Here is a 27,739-nt window from a genome sequence, read left to right as displayed (position 1 = left end):
TTTCTGCTTTCCTACATTAATCAAATTGGTTCTTTGTTTTCAAAAAAAAATAATTCTCTTTATATGTAATAAAAAAAACTTTTAAATATGATAACATATGTTATTAAACAGGAACATTTGATTTATTAGATTTTACTCATTTTAGAATGAATTGCATAATCATTGCGAGCTGCAACAATCAAATTTATTATTCATTATTATTCCAACTCACGTCAGACAGAAGAAAAACAGACTGGAACCGAATCCTATACACAACCACGGATTTAAAGTTCATCATCACAGTGCAAAAGTGCAACTGGATGGCATTGCAGCATTCATTCAACAACAGAACAAGAGTTACATAATCAAGCAGTTACAACTTTCCTTACCAGCTAAGGATGATGGGATGACATCTCGGTCCCAGACGAAACAGGCCGGCCAAACGACTTATAGGAGTTGCTGATGAGGAGTTGGCGCCTCTGGCGCGGCTGCAGGCACCGGAGGTCCTGGCGTGATTGTGACGTGTAAACCCCTGCTTTGCCCTGCCGGAACCATAAAAGTAACTTCGGCTGCGCCCAATGTTGCTGCCTCCTGATAATTTTTTTGTTCGAGTCAAGCAACAAAGTCACAAAATGCATTATGGGGAAGGCAAGTAACTTCAGTAACCAAATAGCTATTCCCCTACAGGGGGAATAGGTCATTCCCAGAAACAATGTTCCTGGGAATAGAAGTTCTTACCAAACAAAGGAATAAGCCTATTACTGGGAATATTATCTATTACTGGAAATATTATTCCATTTCAGGCCTATTCTGCGAACCAAATGTGCCGTAAGTGTCATGATGATTACTGTAATATATAATCATTATGTGATTATAACATAACAGATATCAAAAACAAGAAAAAGCAATTAGAATGTAGAAAATGCATGTAAAGTTATATGTAAAGGCCTTGGTAAATACTAGGAAAACTTGAACAGAAGAAGCTGATTGTGGGCTGAAGTCTCTCTAACCTGTCTTTGCCTTCGGCGTTGTAATATGCTAATAGCCCAAGCCACGATGTAGCATGGAAGAAGAAAACCGGCAGCCCGTAGCAGAAAAAGCTGTGAAATACCAACCTCAGAATTAATTCTCCGATATGGGGAAACAAACAAATTGTTTACATGGACAGGCCCGACTTACAGAGAAAAAGGTAGAAACTTCATCGTCACCATCCCCATCACCGTTACCAAGGATCATAGCATGCCTCAGAAGTAGAAGAGCCATTAACTGCAATCATTTGAGCAGAAATGTCACAAGTATCTAGCAATAACTACTTCAAAAAAGAAAATTTAAAAATTCATATTTAGTGCTAATTGCTTACAATTAAAGCAGCTGAGCGACAAAATGCAGCTCCATTTGCACTTGAATCAGCATAGTCATCATTATCAGTCTCCAGAAGACGGCGCTCAACCATGGCCAGAAGCCTAGGGTCATTTATGTCAAGTTGAGCTCCAGCCATTGTCCAGCGCGGGCTGCAATAGAATCCCAAGCCAATTCAGCTACTAGCACAAAATTTTATAGCAAGAACAATTTAGAGGATTGAGGTTTCCCAGAGACATAATGAATCATTTCTTGGAGCTTTTATTTTGTCACATCCAATGACTCGAGCATCAAAGGTCAAAAGACCAAGAAATTACGACAAGGTAGAACACATTGCCCCATCCCCAACTCACACAAAGGGTAAAGAAAGGAAATAAAAGAGGACTGAAAATCAAATAATGCAATGTACTAAAAGAAGAATGTCTTGACATTTGACAATGAGGATAAATTGATACCAAAAAGGTTAACCTGAATCACCTCACAGGTTTCAGGAGCATAACAGAGATAAAGTTACATTCTATTAATGTTTGTTTTACTAGTTACAATATAGTAATATTAAGATTTAAGGTTGAAAGATATCTGAGTATACCCAATGGTAATATTAAGATTTAAGGTTGAATCCCCAATCCCAAAGGCCACCCATACCCCGGCCCGACAGAGCATTTGGGAAGATGTAAATCACGGAAACTCAATGGCTCAGTAGGTAGGGCCAAATGCCAATGAGCACAAGGGATTTGTCCACTTTGGGCATAATCCCCACACTACCACTGTCGAATTTCAAACCTTGGCCCTCTTGCCCCAAATACCCAATGGTGAACAGTCAATGTCAAAAATTGTTCATAAAAGAGCTTTACAACAACAAGGTAGGTGCAATTCTTAACATTTTAAGGATAAAACAGATAAAATAGCCAGTCTTCAAGATGAGACTGATATAATGACAAAAATATTCAAGAAAGAAATCAAATAAAACATGAAGTACACAAAATTATGAAAATTCAATGTTTTTAGGGCAACACTTTGGGGAAATCACTAACTCGTCCCTATAGATAAATCTGTCACTTGCATGCACATACACGAAAGGAATAAGGAATTAGAAAACCTAGACTAGTGGTTAAAATACTTGATCTCAAAGAGTCAAAGGTAAACCAAATTATGAAATCGTAATGGCAAATGGGGAGCAAATAACAGAAACTCACCTGATATCAGTGTCAGTATCTTCAGATGGAGGGGGTGGTGGAGCAGTATAGCCCGGTTGGTAAGGCTGCACAAACAGGAGAATGTCTATGAAGAAGTGACAATGAAAGCATTTCGATTATTGATTAATAACTAAAGTGAAGATACAACACTTCCAGGCCAATGTGGTAAGAAGTATCCCGTGTTGTTACTGGAATACAGAATATATTTCTAAAAGACATAGTTGGGTAGAATCAGCAATAAACCTGGTGGCAAATCTCACAAGTTATATCCCCTTTCTCATTGCACCATCGCTGGACACATTTCCTGTGCGCAAACTGCAATTTTGAAATGAGACAAAATGTTAAACTCTATGTTACAAATGTTTCAGCCTAGCTTTAAGTGCCAGAATCACTTTTAGAAAATATTCTGAGCACAGAAACGCCCTTCAACAACCATGAAGGGAAAAGAAATTAATGCAACAAAAACACAGGAACTAGCCAGTCAAAGAAACAGTCAGAAGTAAATAGGAAAGTGCATAGTCAAAGAATATGCGATAAGCGACATAGCTACCTATATTGGTAGTGCTAATTCCTAAATAGAGAAAACTATGATGAGAATTGAGAAGACCTGTTCATTACAAATAGAACCACTCCAATGTAGAACATTACATTACTCTGACAATTGGTTTTATATACAAAAAAGAGAGAGAAAAAAAGAAAAGAAAAAAGAAGCATGATTCAGGGGAATTGTTTGAAAGAACTCGAGGCACAGAAAGCATTCCATAAGCACTAAACTGTAATAGTTCAAAGAGAACTCCAATCTCTTCCATTGGAATTTGGAAGAACTAATACCTATTTTACAAATGATTTTTGCAAATTTTCAAAAATACAGAATGCTTGTAGCAAAATAATCCTACGAAAAAGATTATTTCGGGAAAATACAAGCACAAGCAAAGAAAAGGTTTTGGGTGTTAGTACGAATCGAGTGAGAGAAACACTCTCTTTAAAACCTTATTTGCTTTCGGACAGTCAAGGTTCGAGTGCCGGCGTACACGAGTCAAGCCTTTTTCAAGCTCATTCTGGGATTTTATTTACACCCCGAGAAAGAGCCTCTATGCTATACAATTCAACATGCCTCTAAAAGGTTCTTATATATATAGTGGTGCAAATCCCCTTATTTTTTCAACGTGGAACAAAAGCTACCTTCCACCTTCAGGGTGTTTTAAAACGGAATGACTGTGTTCAAAGGTCGATCTCTGCATAGGATAGGTAGGACCCTTTGAACCTTCCCTTGTGAAGATATATTTACTCTACTGCTTGTTCGGTAGAATGCGATGTCTTTGAACTGACTACCGTTTGTGTAGATGATGGTATATCTCACACTGGAACCTCCCAACCATTCTGTTTTTATGACTGTGCCCGTTTTGGTCATGGGTCACCGTCCTGGTTCTGCAAGAGTTTCTAAAGAATTGAGCCTAATCAATTTTCCTTTGAAGCGACCCCATTTCTCTCTCACATAGGAGATTTTTTTTCGAGTATCCCGCATACTCACACAAGTCAACCGACATTCGAATCATTAAAGCATCAACGTGCTAGCCTCGTGCGGGAATCACTATTCTAACGAGGAGTGGTAGGGAGTTTGAGACCCCCCATAGTGACACGCTTCGTTTCATAATTTAGTTGTCCCATTGAACCTAGGTGCCAGCTAGGTTGGGTGTCCGCTTAGAATTTATTCCAAGGGCTTTAGACCCATTCCTCGTGTCAACTTCTCCACAACTTATTTGCTCAACTCTTTGGTTAGCAGATCCACTATGTTGTCTTTTAACTTCACATAGTCAACCGAGACAACATCAGTTGTGTAGTTGTTTAATGGTACTATGTCTACAACGTATATGTCTAGACTTACCATTATACATTTTGTTCCGTACTCTACCAATTGTGGCTTGACTTTCGCAATGCAACATATTAGAGGTACCGGTCTTTCCCAACGAGGAATATCCTCGAGAAAATGGCGTAACCATTCAGCCTCTTCATAACATTTGTCTAAGGCTATCAGCTTTGATTTTATTGTGAATCTAACTATCACGGTTTGCTTCGAGACAAAAGATCTTGGAAAATTGAAATACTTTTTAGGGATAGAAGTTGCCTAGTCAAAGCAAGGGATTTGTATATCTCAAATGAAAATATGCTTTAGACATATTAGAGGAAACGGGTATGCTTGATTGCAGACCAATTGATACTCCCATAGATCCTAATATTAAGGTTGTAGTGGAACAAGGGAAGCCCTTTTCAGATCCAGAAAGATATCGAAGATTGGTTGGGAAATTGTTACCTCATTCGTGAGTACAAATGATCAGTTGGCTGACATCTTCACCAAAGCTTTAAGAGGTCCCAGAGTTGAATATTTGTGTAACAAGCTTGGAGCTTTTGATATTTACGCTCCAGCTTCAGGGGGATGTTGAGAATTATTGTGCTTTCTTATTCCTATATGTTAATGTTAGACAGAGTGGATGTGTTAGTGTTAGACAGAGTGGAGGAAATTAAGGAATAGTGGAGCATTATCATATAATAATGTTGGATCTGAGCAAGTTTGTTCTTCTCTCACTTGTATATATAGGTGTATCAATTAATGAAGCAATAATACAAAAAACATTAGAATGTAAACTGTTTTCACAGTTTTCAACTTCATTCTTATAAAGAATGAATTTTTCAACGCTTCATCGTTGTTTTTTAGCAAATACGCATAGCAATAACGTATGCTGTCATTGATAAATGTGACAAAATACTTATTACCACCTCTCGTTTGTATCGACTTAAAATTGCACAAATCACTATGGACTAATTCAAATGGTTCAGTTTTTACTTTCAACTGATTTGAAATGTGCCTTGATTAGTTTTGCCTCAACATAAATTTCACATTTATTATTTGTGTTGATTAGGAATATGGTTCATGTTAATTAATCTACGTATAGAATTAAAATTAACATGACCTAGTCTATCATGTCACAAATTAGAAAACTCAAGCAAGTAAACAGAATTAACTTTGCTTATATTAATGAAAATAGGCAAAACACTGAGCTTAAAAAGCCCATCAAGTACATAACCTTTACCAACAAGCATTCCTAGTTTTTAAAAAAAAATTACTTTTATCCGATCAAAGACCATCTTGAAACTATGCTTGTTCAACAACGAGTCAGACACCAGATTCTTCCTTAGCTCTGGAACATACACATGCGCTCAATGTCAATTCCTTCCAGGAAGTCATCTTTAGAACCCCTTGCCCATGCCCTCCACAACAGACTAAGCAGAGCTCAGAGTTTCCTATCTACACCTTCTCGCTCCTCAACGTAAGCTCTTGGTCTTCTTCCTTGGAGCCTTGCAATCAGCTGACTTGTGGCCATTCTTGCCACAGTTGAAGCATTTACCATAAAATTTTGTTTTGGCAACGCCTCCTTTTGGACCTAGCTTCTGCTTGTCTTTCTTGACTTTTTTGGAGCTTTTACCGTGCTCCACAACGTTAGCCTTAGCGCCACTAATGACAGGACATTTCCCATCATCTTTCCTGATCCCCTCCTCAATTCAGAGTCGTTGGATCAAGTCTTCCAAGTTCATTTCCTTTCGCTTTTGCTTCAGGTAATGCTTGAAGTCCTTCCATCCTAGAGGCAACAAGTGGATTACAGATTCCACTTGGAACGCTTCACTCACTACCATGCCTTTGTCATGGATCTCGTCAAAGATTAACTGCAAATCTTCAACTTGACTAAGCACGGTCTTGGAATTAACCATTTTAAAGTCGAGAAAACGACCGACAACAAATTTCTTTGCGCCGGCATCCTCGTTTTGGTACTTATGATCCAAGGCTTCCCACAACGCTTTCGCTGTGCCAATTTTGCGATATACATCGTATAACGCATCACACAATCCGTTAAGAATGTAGTTACGACAAAGAAAGTCAGAATCCTTCCATATGCCAACCGCTATCACAGATTGTGCATCCTGTTCCTTTAACTCAGGAACCCTCTCGATCAAGAACCGTGCCAAGCCGAGAGTTGTCAAGTAGAACAGCATCTTTTGCTGCCACCTCTTGAAGTTCGATCCAGTGAACTTCTCCGGCTTCTCAACCGAACCACTTGGTACCGAAACTGGTACCCGTATCGTGGGAATGTACCCCTCGGTGCTACCACCGGACAGTGAACCAGTGTTCACCGGTGCGTGGTGGAAATGTGCAACATTGTTGCCACTCCCACCACTATTGTTTCCAACATTTTCATCTTCATTGTTGTTGTTAGGCAATATTGGGTTCTCCATTTTCTGGATATCAAAGATACAATAAATAAGGTTTTAAGGTTGTAGCAAAAATCCTATAAAAATATTTATTTCTGGAAAATACAAGCACAAGCAAAGAAAAGGTCTCGAGTGTTGGTACAAGTCGAGTGAAACACTCTCTCCTTAAAACCTTATTTGTTATTTCCCAAAAGTGCTAGGAGCATTGTAGGCTTGTAGCCTAGCTCATAGTTATCAAGGCGGACTTTCTAGGCGAGATGCCGTCAATTGCCTAATCGACTAGTCGACTAGGCGATGAGTAATATATATATATATATATAGAGAGAGAGAGAGAGAGGATGTGAATAGGCAATTAGGTATGATGTGTGTTGGAAATAGGCAACCATATTTACTCTACTCTAGGGAGTTGTAACAGCCATATTTACTCTACTCTAGGAAGTTGTAACCTTGAGAAGAGTGTGAAATTAAAAGCTTTTGTATATTTCTATGTATTACCACTACACACTGATTACACATATATATACCTGATTACACATATATATACATAGGAATTGAGACAAAAAGGGACTCTTTTCCCAGAAATACTACTCCCACTATTAGCACTAACTCTACTGATGCAAACATCCTTATTTTGCTCCATAATGTTTCCACAAAGAGGAGTGGGCTTTGCTCGGAAGAGGAGGACGACGCCGGAGCTCGAACCACTCCGCCATCGGAGCCACCACGCTCCTCCACGCGCCGCCGCCGTGCCGCCGTTCCGACTCCACGCGCCGGCGCGTGAGGCCGATTCCGGCGACTTCTCTGGCTAGAAATTACACCGGTAGACTCGCCTTAGTGTGTAGGTTCTACCCATGTATGTTTTCTGGAGTTTTGGGGTTGTATTCTGCACTTAGGCGAGGCGAGCACATTAGGCGTTCGGTCTCGACCGACCGGACGCCTAGGCGACGCCTTGATAACACTGCCCTAGCTTTCCCAGGATAAAACGTACTATGACTCAATGTTTGAGCACTCAAAACAAATGAGCCCGACAAACAAGAACACGAGATGAACACAAGAAGGTTTTGGAGAAAGTTGTGAAGAGTTTTGAGAGCTGAAAACGTAAGATTTGTTATGTCCAAAATGTGTTGATCAACCATGCATATATAGAAGATGAGGAATTAATAGCAATTCACATGACATTCAACACTGGTTTAGTACCCAGACTGTAACCTTCATAACTGACAACCACTACTTTGAAAATTAATTCAAAAATTTAAAATTAAAATTAATTTGTAATTAATTCCGTAACATTAGAATTAAAATCCAAAACGATACCCCAAAAAGTGGCTAAAAATGTTGGAAAATATTTTCAAAAAGTTAGCAAGAAAGCCTTTATGCTATACAATTCAACATACCTTTAAAAGACTCTTGTATATATAGTGGTGCAAATCCCCTTATTTTTCCAATGTGGGACAAAAGCTACTATTAAGCCTTTCTACATTCATTTTCCAATTCAAATGGGTCTACTTTGAGAATCAATTTCTCCTTCACCTACTATTCGTTTTGAGCATACAATATATCAATCTTTTAGTCTTACTACAAAGAACTCAAATCTACTTTAACCCGACCCAAATCGAAAATAGACACTACATATATGTATATGATAAAATAGTCACTTTCAATATCATTTTTGCTATTTTTTCCAACAATACATTCCCGAATCCCCCCTCAGACAGTAAATAATACAAATGTTAGTCGGTAACCAAACAAAAAACAAAAGTACCTTCAAGCTGCCACTGCAAGCGCAAGGAACTTCCAATTTGCTAAGATCATCTTCCTCTTGGCAAATGCGGCATTCAACACTCTGAAGCAGCAGCGGCTTATCTTCACCAGCACCCTCTAGTTTCAAATCCTCAATATCAACCTTATGGTCCTTGGGAGAGTAAGAACTACCTCCTGAAGGTCCTGCAGATTCTGACCATTGCAGTGTTTGAACCGATTCAGGGGTAATGAGTCGGTCAACGCACAAAACTAAGTGCTCTCCCATTACTTCTTTATCAATAAAATCCTGAATATACCACAAACAACATATCTTCACATCAATTTCAACAAATTCACAGTCCCATTTACAGATTTTTCCGCATTTTCTTTGCGTTATGGTACCCTATAAAAATATGAATTCTACTTCGACTAAAATTTAAACGTTTAGTAAGTGTATGAGTTTCTTAATTCATATTTACCCTCAACAAAAAAAAAAAAAAAAAAGAACCGTCTAGCGTTATAGAAACAATATGATAAGGATACTGATAAAACCCCCAAAAAAACACGCGCAACAATTTCTTCAATTTCATCATTTTTTTTCTCTTTTAACTCCATTCTCGGACACCAAACACCATTGAACAAACTCAAGAACAGAAATTTGCAGCTAAAAGTCCAAAATACCACTTTCAAGAACCAAAAAAAGTATTTAAAAAAGAAAGGATCAAAAATTGAAGAACAAGAACAAGAAATCAAATTGAAATAACTAAAAATCCAAGAAACTTCAGTGACGGGGAGCTGAATTTACCTGTAGAAACGCGATTCTTGCTGTGAATGAGAAACGAAAGCGAGGACAAAAGTCGCAGCAAAACTCTGCTTTGAAATATAAGGCGTAATTGAATACAGCTAATAGAGTACTTTTAACGTTTTTCAATATAGTGTTGATGGTTTCTGGACATCATCGAGAATTATACGAACATAGGTTGAATGTGGTTTGTTCGAACCTCTCAGGTGGGTTTTACATTTTTAGCCCCGGTAACGTTATTTTAACGCCAAAATTCAACGCCGTTGTATAAAATGTCGGGGCCCATTTGACGGCGTTTAATCACCGTGGTACCTAGAGATAGTATTTTTTTTCTGGACACGTGGCGAAATTGCAATCATGGCACGTAGATAACGTATGATGTGAACTGTGAAGAGACTGAGGGCATCCTTGGAAATTGTCATTTAAGTTTTTTTTAAACAAGTAAATAAGAAAAAAAAAATCTCCAAATGCACCGATTATCCCAAAAAAGAAAAGAGAAATTGCTAATTTTTTTTAATATTTTTTTGTTATATTTCTCCATTTTGCCGTGACGAAAGTCCAATGCAAGCTGGTGTTCATACCTACAAATCAAATCATATTAAATGTCTTGATTGGTGAGAGAATTTACTTGACATGCGACTTAATTACTCCGTATAATTTCTTTTAATAATATAGTCTGAAATTATGAAAAATTATTGTGTGGACTCACGGTTCAAAATGATGTTGTTTTTATATTAAAAAATTATTGTTTTTTGCGTGTATTAGAATAATGAATATTTTGGGATAAAATAATATATTTTATGAGTTATAATAAAGTACTTTATATGTGTTAGAATAATGAAATTTTTGGGTAAGATAATGTATTTTATGAGTTAGAATAATGTACTTTATGTGTTAGAATAATGTATTTTATGAGTTAAAATAATGTATAGTATACTTTATGTGTTAGAATACTGAAATTTATGGGGTAAGATAATGTATTTTATGAGTTAGAATAATGTACTTTATGTGTTAGAATAATATATTTTATGAGTTAAAATAATGTACTTTATGTGTTTTTGGACTATGGTCCACACATCTGTGTAGACCACAGTCCACAAAATAATGATCTTTGAAATTATATGGATCAAGAGCAATATAGTAATTTTGATAATTACATGGACAAAATTAAATATTTTATATTAATTTAATACGGAGTAACTAACAATGCTTATATCGTGGACCATGGTCTATGTAACAAGATGAATGTCTAATACAAGTTCATTTTTAATATGTGTATATTTAGTTTTAGTATATTATAGGTTCATTTTGAGTTTCAATATAATAAAAATGAATATACAATACATTAAAAATAAATGTGTATCAAAATATAAGTAACATACTAAAAATAAATATATATCGAGCTCTACTATCGAACGTGGATTTGCAAAATGCATGAGTTAATTACACTTTTGGTCATGTGACTATTGGGGTCTTGTTAATTTGAGTACGTGACTTTAAAGTGAGCATGACAAGAACTTAGGGACGAATTCTACAATTACCCTTTAACTTAGAGACGAAAAATGCAATTTTACCTTATTTTTTCCTATAGAATTACGCATAATATCTATCCATAATTCTCATTGTTATAATGGTTTAACTATTCTCAGAATTTGGTAAATTAATTTTGTTACCAATTAAACTTTATTAATTTTTTTTACCAATTACTCCATCCGTCCCATTTTATGTGTCTGGTTCGGTTAACGAGGCTTGACTGAAGTTATTTTTAATTCAATTTTTCATAATATTAAGTTTAGTATTAATATACAAAATTTATATATTTAGAAACTACACTAAAATTACTATTAAACACAAAAAATCAAATTTAAAAACAAGTAAAAAATGATAAAGAAAATAAACAAAGAAGAAATAGTTGGTTTGACTAATGAATAGTAAGTAGGACAGATAAAATGGGACAGAGGGAGTAATTAATAATATTAGTTTGTGCGGGAAAGTTGAGGGGGATGATTTTTCTTTTATTAATAGTATTGATGATTGATTGTATAAGGATTAGTTAACAAGAACAAAGTTGGAATATTCAAGGGGGGTGTTTGGCAAACGGCTGATGGCTTATAGCTGATAGCTGGTTGGTTTAGCTAGTAGTTGACGGCTGATTGCGTTAACTGGTTTGACCAGCTGGTTGTATTAGCTGGTTATAAAAAACTGTTTGGTAAATTAGCTGGTTACTAGTAGCTGATTGAATGTAAAATGACATTTAAGAGTATGCGTGTATTGTATTATTTCAACCTTTAAATATAACAAACACACCACCCATTTATAAGTAAATTCCATTGATTTCAAAGGACAAAATAGTCAATATACTCATTAATCCCAACAAGCTAATAGAAAAAGCTACATTCATTAGCTTTTCAATTTTCAGCTTATTGGCCCAATAAGCCATTTACCAAACACTTCAAAATAGCTTATTGGTAGGTCAAAGAAGCTAAACTTGATTAAATAAGCTAAAATTTGGCTGATAAGCCAATAACCAAACACTCCCAAGGTAATCTAAGATTATCTAATAATCACATTACTTTAAAACATTGCCGCCGCATCAGCTTTAAGATAATATAACATTACTAGGTAATCTCATAACTTAACCAAATAAGACAATATAACATTACCAGACTCATATTATCTAGGTAATCTAATATGACATGAACCAAACACCTCCTAAGTGATTTGTTATCTTGATGTCTTTCAAATTTTTGGAAACTCAAACCATGAAAATTGTGGAGAACTCTTATAACTTTTCATGAAATACGTCTCAAATCAACTAAATCCAAAGTATACACCACGACTAGGTCACTAGAGTAGTTTGTTTAGCTGTAGAAAACATTTGAATTTTCAGGCAGTTACCATTCGAAATTGGAGCTAATTTCAAAGCTTGAAATTTAAATTAAATACAAAAATAGCAGCTTCACTCATCCATGACGTTGTTTGAATTTAAAATGGCTTATCCCTTGGAAGTTGGAAAGGTATATCATTTATTAACTTGCGATTTCATCAGCTATATACGGTTGATGATACTATGCAATATGCATGAAAGGAGGATGGTGATTGGCAAATTATTGTGTGGACTATGGTCTGTGTAGCTGTGTGGACCATGAATATAAGATACATTTTTATTATACTAAAAGTACATTATTTTTGTACTGAAGGTACATTATTTTATAGTATATATAAAATAATGTAATTTCAGTACTTAAATAATGTACCTTAAAATAATGTACTTTATGTACAAAAATAATGTACTTTTTATTTATGATCCATGCAATAATGATTGATGGATATATTGGGAATGGTCCAATAGTAGGGACTTGGGGTCCGGGAGGCCCAGGGCCCAAGAAGATAATTCGAGCAGCTCAAGAACAGTCCAGAATTTGAAGCCCGTCTCCGAGCCTAAAATGATGGGCCTTGACTTAGTCTTGCGGTCTATCACATGTGACTTGACTTAGTCTTATGGCCTACCATAGAATTAGTTAATTCGGTTGGAATTTTTTTTTTTTTTTTTTATATAAAAGGCTATTGTCTTGACATTACAAATCATGTTCAGTCGCATTACAGTACATATTTTTTGTAATATCTTTACATTAATCCATACAATACTACTATGAGTCAATTACATATCCCTGGTCAATTAGTTCCATCACCATATTTTTTGTATCTAATCGAGATATCATCACATTACATGGTAGTCTCACTGTGTAACTTTTTTGGTTTAACAACTGATTCAGAAGTTTAGAAGACTGAGCCCAATTCATGAGTAGAAGAAATTATCCAAATTTTGCCATCCATGTTTATTATCTCAAGGATTGTTTTCTTTTGCCACAAAGACCCAATTTTTCAGACAGCATGATGGCCATTCTGCTACAATGTTCTCAACTGCAAGTTTTTGATCAATCACTAAGGGCATGTTTGGTTGGCTGGAAGTGCTTTTCCAAAGGAAGTGAGTTCCTCTCCATCAAAGAAATTACTCTTTTCCTGTGTTTGGCTCACTGAAATTTGTTTTCCATTGGAACTTCAATTCCTCATTTTGGAGGAAAACAAAATCCGAGCCACACCCTGGTATTTTATTTTCCGGTGCTGTTGGGAAGAAAATAGGTTCGTCAAGACGATCTTACCCTTGTTGTTTTCTTCTTCTTCGTCTCTTCCAGTTTTCTTCTTCTTCCTCTCCAGCTCGCCAATCGCAGTCTCGTCTTCTGCCGCCGCAGCTCTGCGCCTCCGTCTCGCCGCAAGTCCGCAAATCCACACCTCTACCTCGCCGCGACGCCGCGACGCCGCGCCTCCGCCTCGACGTCGCGAGTCCGGCTCTGCCCTCTGGCTTTGATCTGCTGACTGCTTCGAGAATGGATGAATAATGAAGGAACGTAAACCTAATTGTATTAACAGTACATTGGGCCCCCAAATTGATATAAGGGCTGTGGACTTGTAGTTTATTGGTTTAGGATAATAATCTATACTATATATAAAAATAATATCCTTCTCCAAAATTTTCTCGTCCAAACGTAGGGGTATTTTAGTAATATAGTAATTATTATTATTATTATTATTATTATTATTATTATTATATTATTATTATTATGATAGAATAATATTAATTATTGATTGTAATTCATTATTAGTAATTATGGTAATGGTAATTAGTAATTATGATAATTATTATGATAGAATTTAGTTTTAATTCGTTATTAGTAATTAAGGTAATGTTAATTAGTAATTATGGCAATTAATAATTATGATAATTATTATATGATAAAATAGAATAGGATTTGAATATAATTATAAACCTTCCTTCCACGTTTCTAATCATAAAATCAAATTATATGAAAAATTAACAAAATTTTATTTATAGAATTAATAAGGTAATATTTCATTTAGAATTAATAATTAAAAATGTTAAGTAATTAATTATACATTCCTTTTAAAAAATTAACAAATTTATAATTCTCACCATTTCTACCTATAAATACAATGGATTGTACGTTGATCTTGAAAATCATAATTCTTCAATTTGCATTGTCAGTCTCTTCTTCCCGTTCTCTGTGAAATCATATCTTGGTGGCTCTCTCATTTTCTTCTTCCACCGCCCTGTAAATAGAATAGATTGGTGTTGCATTCATTATAATATCGATTACAATATCACTTTACAATACTGATTTTAAGATAATAATTATTTGTTGTAGCACAAGATTGCTTTTGTTTTAATACTTTGACATTAGTCTCAATATTTATACTTCGATTTATGTATGTGTATGAAATATTTGTTGCAGTATGAACACATGGTGTTGCTGGAGTTGCTAAACAAGGGTCATAGTTGGTGACGACGGTGATGTTTTTGGAAATCAATAAAAGAATAGCACACTTTTTAATTGTAAAATTCAGTGTTTCCTTAAAACATTTCTGTATTTGATTTTGGAATAATTATTAAATTTTATATCATTTACGATATTGTATGGCATATAAATAAATAAATAAATATATATATATATATGCTTTCCTCCTCATTTACTTCTTCTTAACTTTTTTATCCCTTTTATTAATACATAATAATAATTACCATAAATACTTATTAATAAATGTAAATTTATATTAGATAATTATATTAATTATTAAAGAAAATATAATTTAATTGTACTATGGAAACATTATTTTTAATAATTTCGATTTAATAATATTATATCTTAGTTATAAAAATTCTACCTAATAATTTTAATATTACAAGAGACACAATAAATATCATAAATAATGTTTAATAATTGTCAAGTTGTATTTGGCAATAAAAACTAATACTTAATTATTAAGTCAATTATATAAAATTTTGTACCTATAGACACACTATTTTTAATTATTTCAGTTTAATAATATTATATCTTATTTATAAAAATTTCAAGTAATACTTTTAGTACTACGGATGTGATTAAGGATTATCTTAATTATTAAGGATATGTATTAAGCTTGGTAATAAAAAGACTTCAAAAATATGAATTATAGTAGCATGGTACGTAATCAATTAGTAATACAATTATATTAGACAATCTAATTAATAATTTACTTTTTAAATTATTTTTTTAATGATAGAATAGTTTCCTAAAGTATATACANCCAAACGTAGGGGTATTTTAGTAATATAGTAATTATTATTATTATTATTATTATTATTATTATTATTATATTATTATTATTATGATAGAATAATATTAATTATTGATTGTAATTCATTATTAGTAATTATGGTAATGGTAATTAGTAATTATGATAATTATTATGATAGAATTTAGTTTTAATTCGTTATTAGTAATTAAGGTAATGTTAATTAGTAATTATGGCAATTAATAATTATGATAATTATTATATGATAAAATAGAATAGGATTTGAATATAATTATAAACCTTCCTTCCACGTTTCTAATCATAAAATCAAATTATATGAAAAATTAACAAAATTTTATTTATAGAATTAATAAGGTAATATTTCATTTAGAATTAATAATTAAAAATGTTAAGTAATTAATTATACATTCCTTTTAAAAAATTAACAAATTTATAATTCTCACCATTTCTACCTATAAATACAATGGATTGTACGTTGATCTTGAAAATCATAATTCTTCAATTTGCATTGTCAGTCTCTTCTTCCCGTTCTCTGTGAAATCATATCTTGGTGGCTCTCTCATTTTCTTCTTCCACCGCCCTGTAAATAGAATAGATTGGTGTTGCATTCATTATAATATCGATTACAATATCACTTTACAATACTGATTTTAAGATAATAATTATTTGTTGTAGCACAAGATTGCTTTTGTTTTAATACTTTGACATTAGTCTCAATATTTATACTTCGATTTATGTATGTGTATGAAATATTTGTTGCAGTATGAACACATGGTGTTGCTGGAGTTGCTAAACAAGGGTCATAGTTGGTGACGACGGTGATGTTTTTGGAAATCAATAAAAGAATAGCACACTTTTTAATTGTAAAATTCAGTGTTTCCTTAAAACATTTCTGTATTTGATTTTGGAATAATTATTAAATTTTATATCATTTACGATATTGTATGGCATATAAATAAATAAATAAATATATATATATATATGCTTTCCTCCTCATTTACTTCTTCTTAACTTTTTTATCCCTTTTATTAATACATAATAATAATTACCATAAATACTTATTAATAAATGTAAATTTATATTAGATAATTATATTAATTATTAAAGAAAATATAATTTAATTGTACTATGGAAACATTATTTTTAATAATTTCGATTTAATAATATTATATCTTAGTTATAAAAATTCTACCTAATAATTTTAATATTACAAGAGACACAATAAATATCATAAATAATGTTTAATAATTGTCAAGTTGTATTTGGCAATAAAAACTAATACTTAATTATTAAGTCAATTATATAAAATTTTGTACCTATAGACACACTATTTTTAATTATTTCAGTTTAATAATATTATATCTTATTTATAAAAATTTCAAGTAATACTTTTAGTACTACGGATGTGATTAAGGATTATCTTAATTATTAAGGATATGTATTAAGCTTGGTAATAAAAAGACTTCAAAAATATGAATTATAGTAGCATGGTACGTAATCAATTAGTAATACAATTATATTAGACAATCTAATTAATAATTTACTTTTTAAATTATTTTTTTAATGATAGAATAGTTTCCTAAAGTATATACACAAATTATACTAATAAATATAGTGTTAAAAGTATATATATATATATATATATAAAAGCCATAAAAGTGTCATAATAATTAAATGGAAGAATGAGAATATAATTTATTTTGTAATAATATTATACCTTACACATAAAATAAGTATATTAGGCAATTATGTTAATTGATAACTAATATTTATTTACATTCATCTTGGCAGTTATTACAAAAAATTAATTTCTTATAACTGCCGAAATTAATGTACCTAAATATTAATTATCTATTAGCAAAATTGCCTAATATACTTATTTTATATTTAATGTATAATAATATTATTAGTACAAAATAAATTATATTTCCATTCTACCATTTAATTATTATGATACTTTTATGGTTATGTATTTATTTATTTATACTTAAGGTATAATATTATAAGAACGTAGAAAATAAATTATTCTTTCTATTTTTTCTGTGTAATTACTATGATAATTTTATGCTACTTTCTCTCTATATATTTATATACTTAAAGAATAATGAAAGTATAATTACACAATATTTTTTTTACAAACGTAATTACAGAATATTAGTTTAATTGACTAATATTTATTATGATAATTATAGTAATAATTACCATTACCATAATAATAATATAAATACAATTATATATATATATANTATATATATATATATATATATAATATATATTATACTTAAGGTATAATACTTTGAGAACAAAATGAATTAGCATTCTTATTCTTCTATCTAATTACTATGGTAGTCTCTATATATATATTTCTATACTTAAAAGTATAAAATTATAATTGTACAATATTAGTATAATTACCTAATAATTATTATGGTAAGTAACTAAAATATTAATCACACATATATTAGAATAATTGACTAATAAGTGTGATGATAATTAAGCTAATAATTATATAAATATTAATATAATTATAATTAAAAATGGGTCGTTAGATTTTTATTTTATAATTATACACAGACACACATAAACATGGGGTGTTTGATTTTATTTTATAATTAAAATTAATTTTTTGATTATATATGAGAGAGAGAGAGAGAGAGGGAGAGAGGGAGAGAGAGAGAGAGAGAGAGAACAAAATAAACAATCATTCATATTCTTCTGTGTAATTATTATGGTAATCTCTCAATGTATATTTTTATGCTTAAGGTATAAAAGTGTAATTGTATAATATTAATTTAATTATTTGATAATTATTATGGTAATTAATGAATAATTGCATAGATATTAGTATAATTGACTAATAATAATTATGCTAATTAAGTTAATAAATACACGAATGTTAGTATAGATTTAGCTAAACATGAGCTGTTGTATTTAGTTTTATAATAATTACAATTAAATTATTTCTCTTTTTAACCATATTTATTTTAGTAATAATATAATTACACATAGATTTTTTCAAGATAATTGCAGACAAACGAATCATATATTGTTCAATTAATTGAGTGATACTTTTGCATTAATCTTAAAATCAGATAAATGTACACTTTCAAATATTAAAATTGTTTATAATTTCATTTTTTATTTTATTATCTAATTATATAATAAAAAAATTTATTCGTGCATCGCAAGTGTAAATTGAGATATGAGCTCATTTTAGATTGAGTGAGAGGGGGGAACGGTCATGGTAGAGGTGAGTAAATTATGCTATAGACCAGAGTCCACCTTGCAAGGTGGACTCGGGTCCATGTTNTATATATATATATATATATATAATATATATTATACTTAAGGTATAATACTTTGAGAACAAAATGAATTAGCATTCTTATTCTTCTATCTAATTACTATGGTAGTCTCTATATATATATTTCTATACTTAAAAGTATAAAATTATAATTGTACAATATTAGTATAATTACCTAATAATTATTATGGTAAGTAACTAAAATATTAATCACACATATATTAGAATAATTGACTAATAAGTGTGATGATAATTAAGCTAATAATTATATAAATATTAATATAATTATAATTAAAAATGGGTCGTTAGATTTTTATTTTATAATTATACACAGACACACATAAACATGGGGTGTTTGATTTTATTTTATAATTAAAATTAATTTTTTGATTATATATGAGAGAGAGAGAGAGAGAGGGAGAGAGGGAGAGAGAGAGAGAGAGAGAGAACAAAATAAACAATCATTCATATTCTTCTGTGTAATTATTATGGTAATCTCTCAATGTATATTTTTATGCTTAAGGTATAAAAGTGTAATTGTATAATATTAATTTAATTATTTGATAATTATTATGGTAATTAATGAATAATTGCATAGATATTAGTATAATTGACTAATAATAATTATGCTAATTAAGTTAATAAATACACGAATGTTAGTATAGATTTAGCTAAACATGAGCTGTTGTATTTAGTTTTATAATAATTACAATTAAATTATTTCTCTTTTTAACCATATTTATTTTAGTAATAATATAATTACACATAGATTTTTTCAAGATAATTGCAGACAAACGAATCATATATTGTTCAATTAATTGAGTGATACTTTTGCATTAATCTTAAAATCAGATAAATGTACACTTTCAAATATTAAAATTGTTTATAATTTCATTTTTTATTTTATTATCTAATTATATAATAAAAAAATTTATTCGTGCATCGCAAGTGTAAATTGAGATATGAGCTCATTTTAGATTGAGTGAGAGGGGGGAACGGTCATGGTAGAGGTGAGTAAATTATGCTATAGACCAGAGTCCACCTTGCAAGGTGGACTCGGGTCCATGTTCAGACCAGAGTCCACCTTGCAAGGTGGACTCGGGTCCATGTTCATAATTTAGTCCACCTTGCAAGGTGGACTCGGGTCCATGTTCATAATTTTAGAACTCTATCAAGGTGGACTCGGGTCCATGTTCATAATTTTAGAACTCTATGTTTATCAACTCGGGTCCATGTTCATAATTTTAGAACTCTATGTTTATCAATGTATTTTTTTTAAATGTTAATAAATAAATTAGCTTATCCAATGTATTTTTTTTATTCTAAGCTATACAGTTTTCATCCGATCACCATATTATTTGCAAACATAATTATTTTACTCTAAGAAGTCTAACTATAACACGTTAAAAAAAAATTAACTAAATTAATTACACAAATAAAACCCTAAGTAAAAATAAAGTATAACCTAAAGAGCCAAATTTTGACATGTTTAGGTAGAATTATAGCTCTTAACATATTATACAGTCCAACTGTTACGCAAAAACACACAACAAATAAAACATGTCCACAAACCAAACATTCATGAAATAAGGTTAATCTATACACTTAAAAAAACAGAGTACTATACATGCTTGCTTTCGAAATATCTTATAATTCATGAAGTACTAAGGTTCTGGATATTTTACTCCAGTAATTCTGAAATAAAGCACTAAAAAGTTGTAATTCTAGATAATTTACTTCATTAGTGATGTAAATTAAAATAAGTATAAAAATTTACAATAACAATATATAATATAGGGAAAAGGGTCAAATAAGCCCTCCAACATTACCTAAGGAGTCAATTAGGCCCCTGAACATTTTAAAGTAGCAATTTAACCCATCAACATTGTATTTTGATGCAAAAAAGTCCATAAACCTGTTAATGACCTGTGATCACAGGTCATTGGGATTCCGGCACACTCCGGCCATTTTCTGGCACAAAAGTCACCGGCGACCATCGAACAGTCGCCGGTGACTCACTGGGTTGCCTTCTCCAGTGAGTCACCAGCGACCGTTCGATGGTCGCCGGTGACTTTTGTGCCGGAAAATGGCCGGAGTGTGCCGGAAATTTGGCTGGAATCCCAATGACCTGTGATCACAGGTCATTAACATGTTTATGGACTTTTTTTTGCATCAAAATACAATGTTGATGGGTTAAATTGCTACTTTAAAATGTTCAGGGGCCTAATTGACTCCTTAGGTAATGTCAGAGGGCTTATTTGACCCTTTTCCTTATAATATACTATCAATGTCATCTACAAAAATGTTTTCAATAATGTGTAATTCAAAACAGTTACATTGATATACTATTATGTTTTCTTTTTATACAAAGATGACAAAATTGCTATATATTAACACAGAAAATATATCATCCGTATAAATAATTTCTATAACTGAGTTGCTGGACAACGAGATAATTAGCCCAATTAATACAAATCATAAACATTGATATATAAAATGTCTAAAGTTTCAACACCGAATGCATATATATACACATTGGCTATTAATTAGGTAATTATTTGCTCAAATTCAAACAATGATAACATCAAAAAACATAATCGATCAAACTCAATTCTTCAATTGCACTATATAATATTCGATATTATAATTTACATAATTGTATATTGGTCTAAATATTCTAAACATATTATAGCAAATCCATTCCGTGCAACGCACGGGCGGAAATACTAGTAATAATAATAATAATAATAATAATAATAATAATAATAATAATAATAATGGCATATAGGTCTTTTTACATATTATTTCTTATCATTCTAAATCCAACCAAACAGTGGAATCAATATTCCCAGTAACTTCTTTTCCACCAACCAAACAATAGAATCCATATTCCTGGTAACTACTTTTCCATGGAATTTCACTTCCACTTCCTTTCAAATATTTTCCGCGAACCAAACGGGCCTAATAAGTAATCTAAGCTCACCTAGTTCTAGGTCTGCCTAAGCCTAATCAAAGAGTTTTGGTAGTGAAGATTTGTATATATAGGCGGCAAGAAGTGCAACTAAAGAGCAAGAAAAAGCACTAAAGCACAATAAACCAAAACATTGGGGTTTTTAATTTGTTGCATGGAGAAAAGAGCTTGGAATTCCAAAGTGGAGTTCAAGAGTAAAGCAAATTCTTGGATTTTCTTTTGAAAAGGTTTCCTATTCCACCCGTTGCTCAACATACATCTCTTCTTTATCTGGCTTTCTTGCATCTGTACCTATCTCATCTTTGCCTGCCTTATTTCCTGTCCTTATACATACATAAATATAATTTCGTGTAGTTTAATGCAATTTTATTTTATTTTTAGCACAACCCACAAGTTATAAGTTTGGTTGCTAAGTGTTGGAAAACAGGAAAGCATAATCTGGGTTGGACAAAGACTGGTGAAGAGCCAAATACAACAATTAGTAGCTAGGAGATTGTTAGGCGGAGACTTAAAGAGTCAAATCCAACATAATTTCTGTTGGACAGAGGCTGTTGAAGGGCCAAGTACAACAATTGGTAGCTAGAAGATTGTTGGGCAGCTCTGAAAAAATGTGATGGTATATAAAAATAAAGTTGCGTCTTTGCTACGAGCTATAGCTTAGCTTTTGATGTAGTAGCAAGGGGCTTGATCCTAACAAGTAGTACCAATATAGTGATAACTGATAAGTGCTTGATCCTAATAAATGGTATCAAAGCCAGGTCACGAATTATAACTTTTGGCGTAGTGATAAACGCTAATTTGCAGTTATTTGGTTCAACATACTAAGGAAACTGAAAGGGATGTGGGGAACCCATCTAAATATTCTTGGCTTCCTAAGAATGGCATAACAAGTTACCAACTTACTTTTCATTCAAACCTGTCTGTCAAACAGCCTTATATTGCAGGCATATGATTGATGTGAATCTTAAAAACTTCTGTGGATGTTTTGGGCCCCACTTTGTTCTTTATTCTTCCAGTCCTGCAAAAATCCCATAAAAGATGCCAAGGCAAAGAATAAACAGAGATTGTCTCCACATACTACAAAGGCCTTTCACTTGCCCTCTGGTTATAGCAGACAAGTGATAGCATTTCTTGTTCTTCTGGTGCAAAAATAAAAAATAAAAATGTGCCGCCCTTCTTGTAGGCTGATCATTCTAGTTCTTTGTGTTGGGTTCTTATTCATCCAACCAGAAAAGGTTTCTGGTATCAGATGGGAACAAAGTAAATCAAGGTTTGAGAGGAATTCCCAGGGTTTAAAGACCATGAAAGACCTGCATACACAGGTGAATTCATCCCCGGTATCTTCAATGACCTTTGATCCAAATCAATCAGACAAAAGAAGAGTACGAAGAGGACCCGACCCCATCCACAATAAATGCTGATATTTTGATGGATAAAACCAGAACAGGTTCAAGAGCAAAACAAAGGAGGTGGGTGCATTATTTTCAGTAATCCAGGAACTAAGTTTGGGCAATTTCTGCTTCCTTGAAGCGTCTTTGTTGTAGGTAAGTTGAAATATTATTAGAAGTTGTTTCTTAGTTGAAGGCCTTTGTTTTAAAGCAGGAAAAAGAATGAATCTCATTCAATCTAAAAGTGTAGTGCATGCTAATGACTAGCAATACCTTCCTTCTGTGTAAAGTTAGACAGTCAAGTTCATAAAAACTAGGATGGCCATACTTACTATATTCTACATTTCTACACATAATATTTCATTTCCTATGTTATGTTTAATTTCCTGTTTCTTGTAGTGTGTTACATTTTGCCTTCTTGCTTTCTCATATTTATTTACCGATTGGTTTCAGATTCTATCAACAATTGATACCTAAAAATGTTAGCCATCTGTGCATGTAGAATGAATATCTATCAGTAGCTTTTATGTTGCCAGCAAATGAGAAAACCTGTGTTTCCTAGAGGACAGTTAGATTAAGTGCTTACCACTATACCAAAAGCTATAGTTATTTCCTGACTTGGCCGACTTAGCCCCCTTCCCAGCACCTGCCACCACAAGTCTAACTTGGCCCCCTGACTTAGCCCTCCTCCCAACACCTGCCACTACAAGTCCAACATGGCCCCCCTCCTAGCACTTGCCACCACATTTTCGGAGAGACAGGACTCAAAGCCGTGATCTGGCTCTAATACCACTAGTTAGAATCAAATGCTTACCACTATGCCAAAAGCTATAGCTCGTAGCAAAGGCACAACTTTATTTCCTTACACCGCCATCACATTTTTTAGACGCAGGGTGCTGGACTTAGCCCTTCACCGGCCTCCGCTCAACAATCCCCTAGCTACCAATTGCTGGACTTGGCCCTTTACCAGCCTCCACCCAACACAAATACATCATTACTGTATGGTTGTTTTTAAAGCAAAAAATTTCCAAAAGAAAGTTGATGAAGACAAGCAAATAAAGCAGTTTTATCATCTAACTCGATAGGATTTAAGGGTACACACAATGGTTGTTTACCTAGTATATTAGCAGTGAACGAAAAGCTGATATATGCTAAAGCAGAAAAGTCATATTTAAGCTTCATAATAAGAATTTTTACTTTTATTTTTAATTTCTTTTACTAGAGTCTAGTAATGGTAATAAAAATACAGATGATAGTGTTCTATAAGGTAAAGCCTAACCTGGAGCTGATATCTGTCATAGATAATACAATCTTTGGAACGTTCATCATTGTTTCTTTAAAAAGAGCTCTGATCTATGGTATCTGTTATCATGATGAGCCTTCAGTTGTATAGAATATATCTTTCTTGAAACTGCCTGCCAAATCATATCCACAGCGTCGTTATGTTGGGATGGGTACTGGTATTCAAAATGTATGGTGAGCTCTTTTAGCCTTTTCCACATTTTGGTCCACTTGTCTTCTCGGATTCCTCCAAGAAGATTCAGAAGGTAATCCTTCCTTACAGCATCCGAAGCTCGGACAAAAATGCAGAATTCAGAATAATCAAGGACGTCTTCATATGGCAGCTCAATCTCATCGCTAATTATCACCGGGACACAGTGACTAGCAATGGCATCAAAGAGTCGATTCGAGGAGGGAGTGTCCCCGGCAATATTCAGACAGAATTTTGATGAAGACATTCCTTGGCTAGCCGAGACAACACCATTTGATTGAGTACTTCCAAACTTGAAGTGCACGCCTTTCTCATCTTTGAGAAGGTAGTATAAATCTTGACGAATAGCTCCACCCTGGCAATAAGAAAAACGATATGTGCAGTCATGCAAAACTGTCCCTCGTAACATAAAATGAAAAACCCAGAGCACGAAAATTCCAAATCTCTATCTTCTGGATGTTTTCGATTTTCTTTTAGATAAACCAATTTCAGACATATTAATGCAATTTCTGTAATAATTTGCAGAGGGTCAGAGGACTATAGAATGAACTGCAAATCGATGGTTTGGTTTAAGTCATGTAGTGGATCTAATTTCGGTTGAGAGCCAATGGAAAGTAGGGCAGCAAATATAGAACTAATTGTGAGTTAACAAAATGCCATCGTTACTAAAACGATGGGAACTTCACACTAAGAAGGCCATCAAAGTCAGTTCAAAGCTTAACAATATCTCAATTGGCAGTATCACTATGTCAATAACACGTTAACAATGTCAATACCAATTACCACACAAAAAAAATTATATACGGAAGAAGAAAGAGATTAAGCAACTTACATCTTTTCTGTATATCTCTCCTTGAAAATAGATCAGTATAGGTCGCTCTTTAAACGAGCGTGAATTCCCAGCACCTATAGTCTTTACCATGTGTTTGTAAGGAGCAATGACATCCTTTTCAATATTTGCTATCTCGACTGGATATCTTCCAAAATCTGCAAGTACAAACATGGCAGAACCCAGGCTCTTCCTCGCAACCAACATACTATTGGGATGGTGAGCCACAACCAGATGATCCCTACCCCCAAATCGCTTCCATTCATCCCGACTTTTCAAGAATTCAACCAGTTTCTTCTGCAGCAGCCTGTCAGTACTGATCTTTTCCTTTTCTTGAATCTTAGAATGCCGATTGTAACTCAGAGAAGCAAAAAACGGCACAAATATGACGTTCGCTTCAGTTGAATTTTGCACTCTGACAGCCGTGCATGGCCTAGCAATAGTTGGGATATTCGATGATAATAGGTCAAGTGTGAGCCAATATTCTATGCTATGCTGTAAGTTTAAGCCACCAGGATATCGTGGAATTTGGCTTGGTTCATTGACATTAGGCCACATTTTGTCCTTACTTCCCTTCCAACCTAACAGCCCAAAGTGAAATTCAGGAGGCAGGTCATACATATAAACTCGAAGAAGAGCCCGATTCACTTCACACTTTCTATTAGGTTCTTGACTACCCAGGCTGTTATTGGAAGAGGGGGTCGAGCGAACCGCCTCTGAGTTTTTAACATTTTCAGAAGGAAACAAAGGCGTTCCAATTTCCCCACCACTAATGTTTGAATTCCAAAAACCCGAAGTACTATTGTTAACGAGAATTAACTGGAAAACTGATCTGGGTAGGAAAGAACTGGTATTGAAATGAAGGAGGGCCAAAGAAGAGGTGATTATAAGAAACAAAGATATGGCTATTAGGCATGAAAGAAATCTTGATGGAACCATACTCTTTTCTGAAATTAAAGACATAGTTAATTCCTCACATCCAAATGGAATTCAGCTAAGGAAAGGAAAACTTATGGACAAATAAAATGAACAAAGACAAGTATGGAAGCTGCAATTCTACCTCATGACAGAACAAGGTAGTGTTAAAGATATCCTATATGTTTTCTACAATGGGTTTCACAATATAATAAACACTGGCACATCAGTGAGACAGCAATCTCCACAAAGCCACACCCATCACACCATAAATTATCTCACTTAGAAGGATTCCTGAGAATCAAAACTGGGATTTGGGAAAGCTGCTAATTTTACCACAATTTCAGCTCTTAACCTCAGTAAAAAAGTTTGTTTTTTTGAACACAAACTTCTGCTCCTCAAAACCCAGAAATCATCCTGCAAAATCAAATAGGGAAATAAACAACAGAATCTGGTGAAATTCAAAATCAGTTCTTCTTAATCTTGGTTTTCAAGATTTATTTATTTATTTATTTATTGGGCTCATATTGATATTCAAAAGAAAGATTGAAGACAAATACCTGAGCAGAAGGATCTAGTACACTCCCATGCTGCCCTGAAGTTCTCCCGGTGAGAAAGGTTCAATTTTCCAGCACGCCGGGCATTACAGAGAAATTGGTCGGTCTGAAACTCAGAGTTTATTCTGTTTTCTCTGACTACAGTATACTCCTCTGCTGTAGTGCTGTACTGTTAAACCCACTCTGTGAATGACAACTTGACCTCTTTTCTTTAAGTATTGAATTGACTGTTCACAATTCTATCGTACCACGAAAGCAATTCCACATTTCCACCCCGTTGTTTTAGGCAACGGGTTTAACTTATTTAACATAATCTATTACTCCGTATTAGGTAAATCAAGCACCCCCAAACCTAAGTTTAGGTAGGGGTTGCCATAATTCAGATGATCCGAACTAACACCCGAAATTCAAATTAAATTTTAAATTTTCGGGTGAATCCAAATAATTACTCCGTATCTATTTGAATATTTTAAATTTTGGTATATTTAAATATAAATTCGATTTGGATATCAAGAGTTAAAATTTTAATCATACTTACCCTGAAACGTGAATTAACCAAAATTTTATTATAAATATAATAATATAAATTATATATTTAGTTTTAAATGTATTTCATAATTAATAATATATTAATTTTCAAAAGTCTCTTACTTAATTATTAGTATTTTGTCTTATTTTTAGTTTGATAATATATGAAAAATAAATACAAAAATAATCAAATCATTAAAAAAATTCAGCATTTATAAAAATAAAATTTTAGGTATATCCGAATTAACCCAAAATAATTTCAC

At 32.9% G+C, this 27,739-nt stretch overlaps 2 protein-coding genes across 3 annotated transcripts; both read right to left on the bottom strand.

Annotated features, from left to right (window-relative positions):
* Positions 1 to 147: 147 nt before the first annotated feature.
* Positions 148 to 9,536, bottom strand: LOC116011156. 2 transcript variants are annotated; one of them, XM_031250680.1, is made up of 8 exons: positions 9,343 to 9,518; positions 8,560 to 8,844; positions 2,778 to 2,849; positions 2,535 to 2,599; positions 1,340 to 1,490; positions 1,159 to 1,245; positions 990 to 1,079; positions 148 to 570 (listed from the first exon to the last, which is right to left on the bottom strand). In XM_031250680.1, the coding sequence occupies exons 2-8, from the start codon at positions 8,821 to 8,823 to the stop codon at positions 427 to 429; spliced, it is 873 nt and encodes a 290-aa protein (XP_031106540.1). In that variant the 5' UTR covers positions 8,824 to 8,844; positions 9,343 to 9,518; the 3' UTR covers positions 148 to 426. The 2 variants fall into 2 exon arrangements, with proteins under 2 accessions (XP_031106540.1, XP_031106539.1); XM_031250679.1 differs by lacking the exons at positions 148 to 570; positions 990 to 1,079; positions 1,159 to 1,245; ... (1 more) ...; positions 2,535 to 2,599; positions 2,778 to 2,849 and adding an exon at positions 5,555 to 6,824 and having other exon boundaries at positions 9,343 to 9,536.
* Positions 9,537 to 24,304: 14,768 nt separating this feature from the next.
* On the bottom strand, positions 24,305 to 27,208 carry LOC116010341 (probable arabinosyltransferase ARAD1). Its single transcript, XM_031249701.1, has 3 exons — positions 26,952 to 27,208; positions 25,480 to 26,808; positions 24,305 to 25,002 (listed from the first exon to the last, which is right to left on the bottom strand). The coding sequence occupies exons 2-3, from the start codon at positions 26,437 to 26,439 to the stop codon at positions 24,481 to 24,483; spliced, it is 1,482 nt and encodes a 493-aa protein (XP_031105561.1). The 5' UTR covers positions 26,440 to 26,808; positions 26,952 to 27,208; the 3' UTR covers positions 24,305 to 24,480.
* Positions 27,209 to 27,739: the final 531 nt, after the last annotated feature.

Source organism: Ipomoea triloba, chromosome 2 (assembly GCF_003576645.1).
Source record: "Ipomoea triloba cultivar NCNSP0323 chromosome 2, ASM357664v1".
NCBI classification, from domain to species: domain Eukaryota; kingdom Viridiplantae; phylum Streptophyta; class Magnoliopsida; order Solanales; family Convolvulaceae; genus Ipomoea; species Ipomoea triloba.
The sequence above is the reverse complement of the archived record's forward strand: the minus strand, read 5'-3'. Positions and strand labels throughout refer to the sequence as shown.

Excerpts from the sequence above, each read along its gene's own strand:
- LOC116011156 (XM_031250679.1), bottom strand. The coding sequence starts at position 8,823 with ATGGGAGAGCACTTAGTTTTGTGCGTTGACCGACTCATTACCCCTGAA. Across the intron at positions 6,825-8,559 it reads CTTGCAGTGGCAGCTTGAAG|AAAATGGAGAACCCAATATT; the intron begins GTACTTTTGTTT and ends TTTGATATCCAG.
- LOC116010341 (XM_031249701.1), bottom strand. The coding sequence starts at position 26,439 with ATGTCTTTAATTTCAGAAAAGAGTATGGTTCCATCAAGATTTCTTTCA. Across the intron at positions 25,003-25,479 it reads GAGAGATATACAGAAAAGAT|GGTGGAGCTATTCGTCAAGA; the intron begins GTAAGTTGCTTA and ends TCTTATTGCCAG.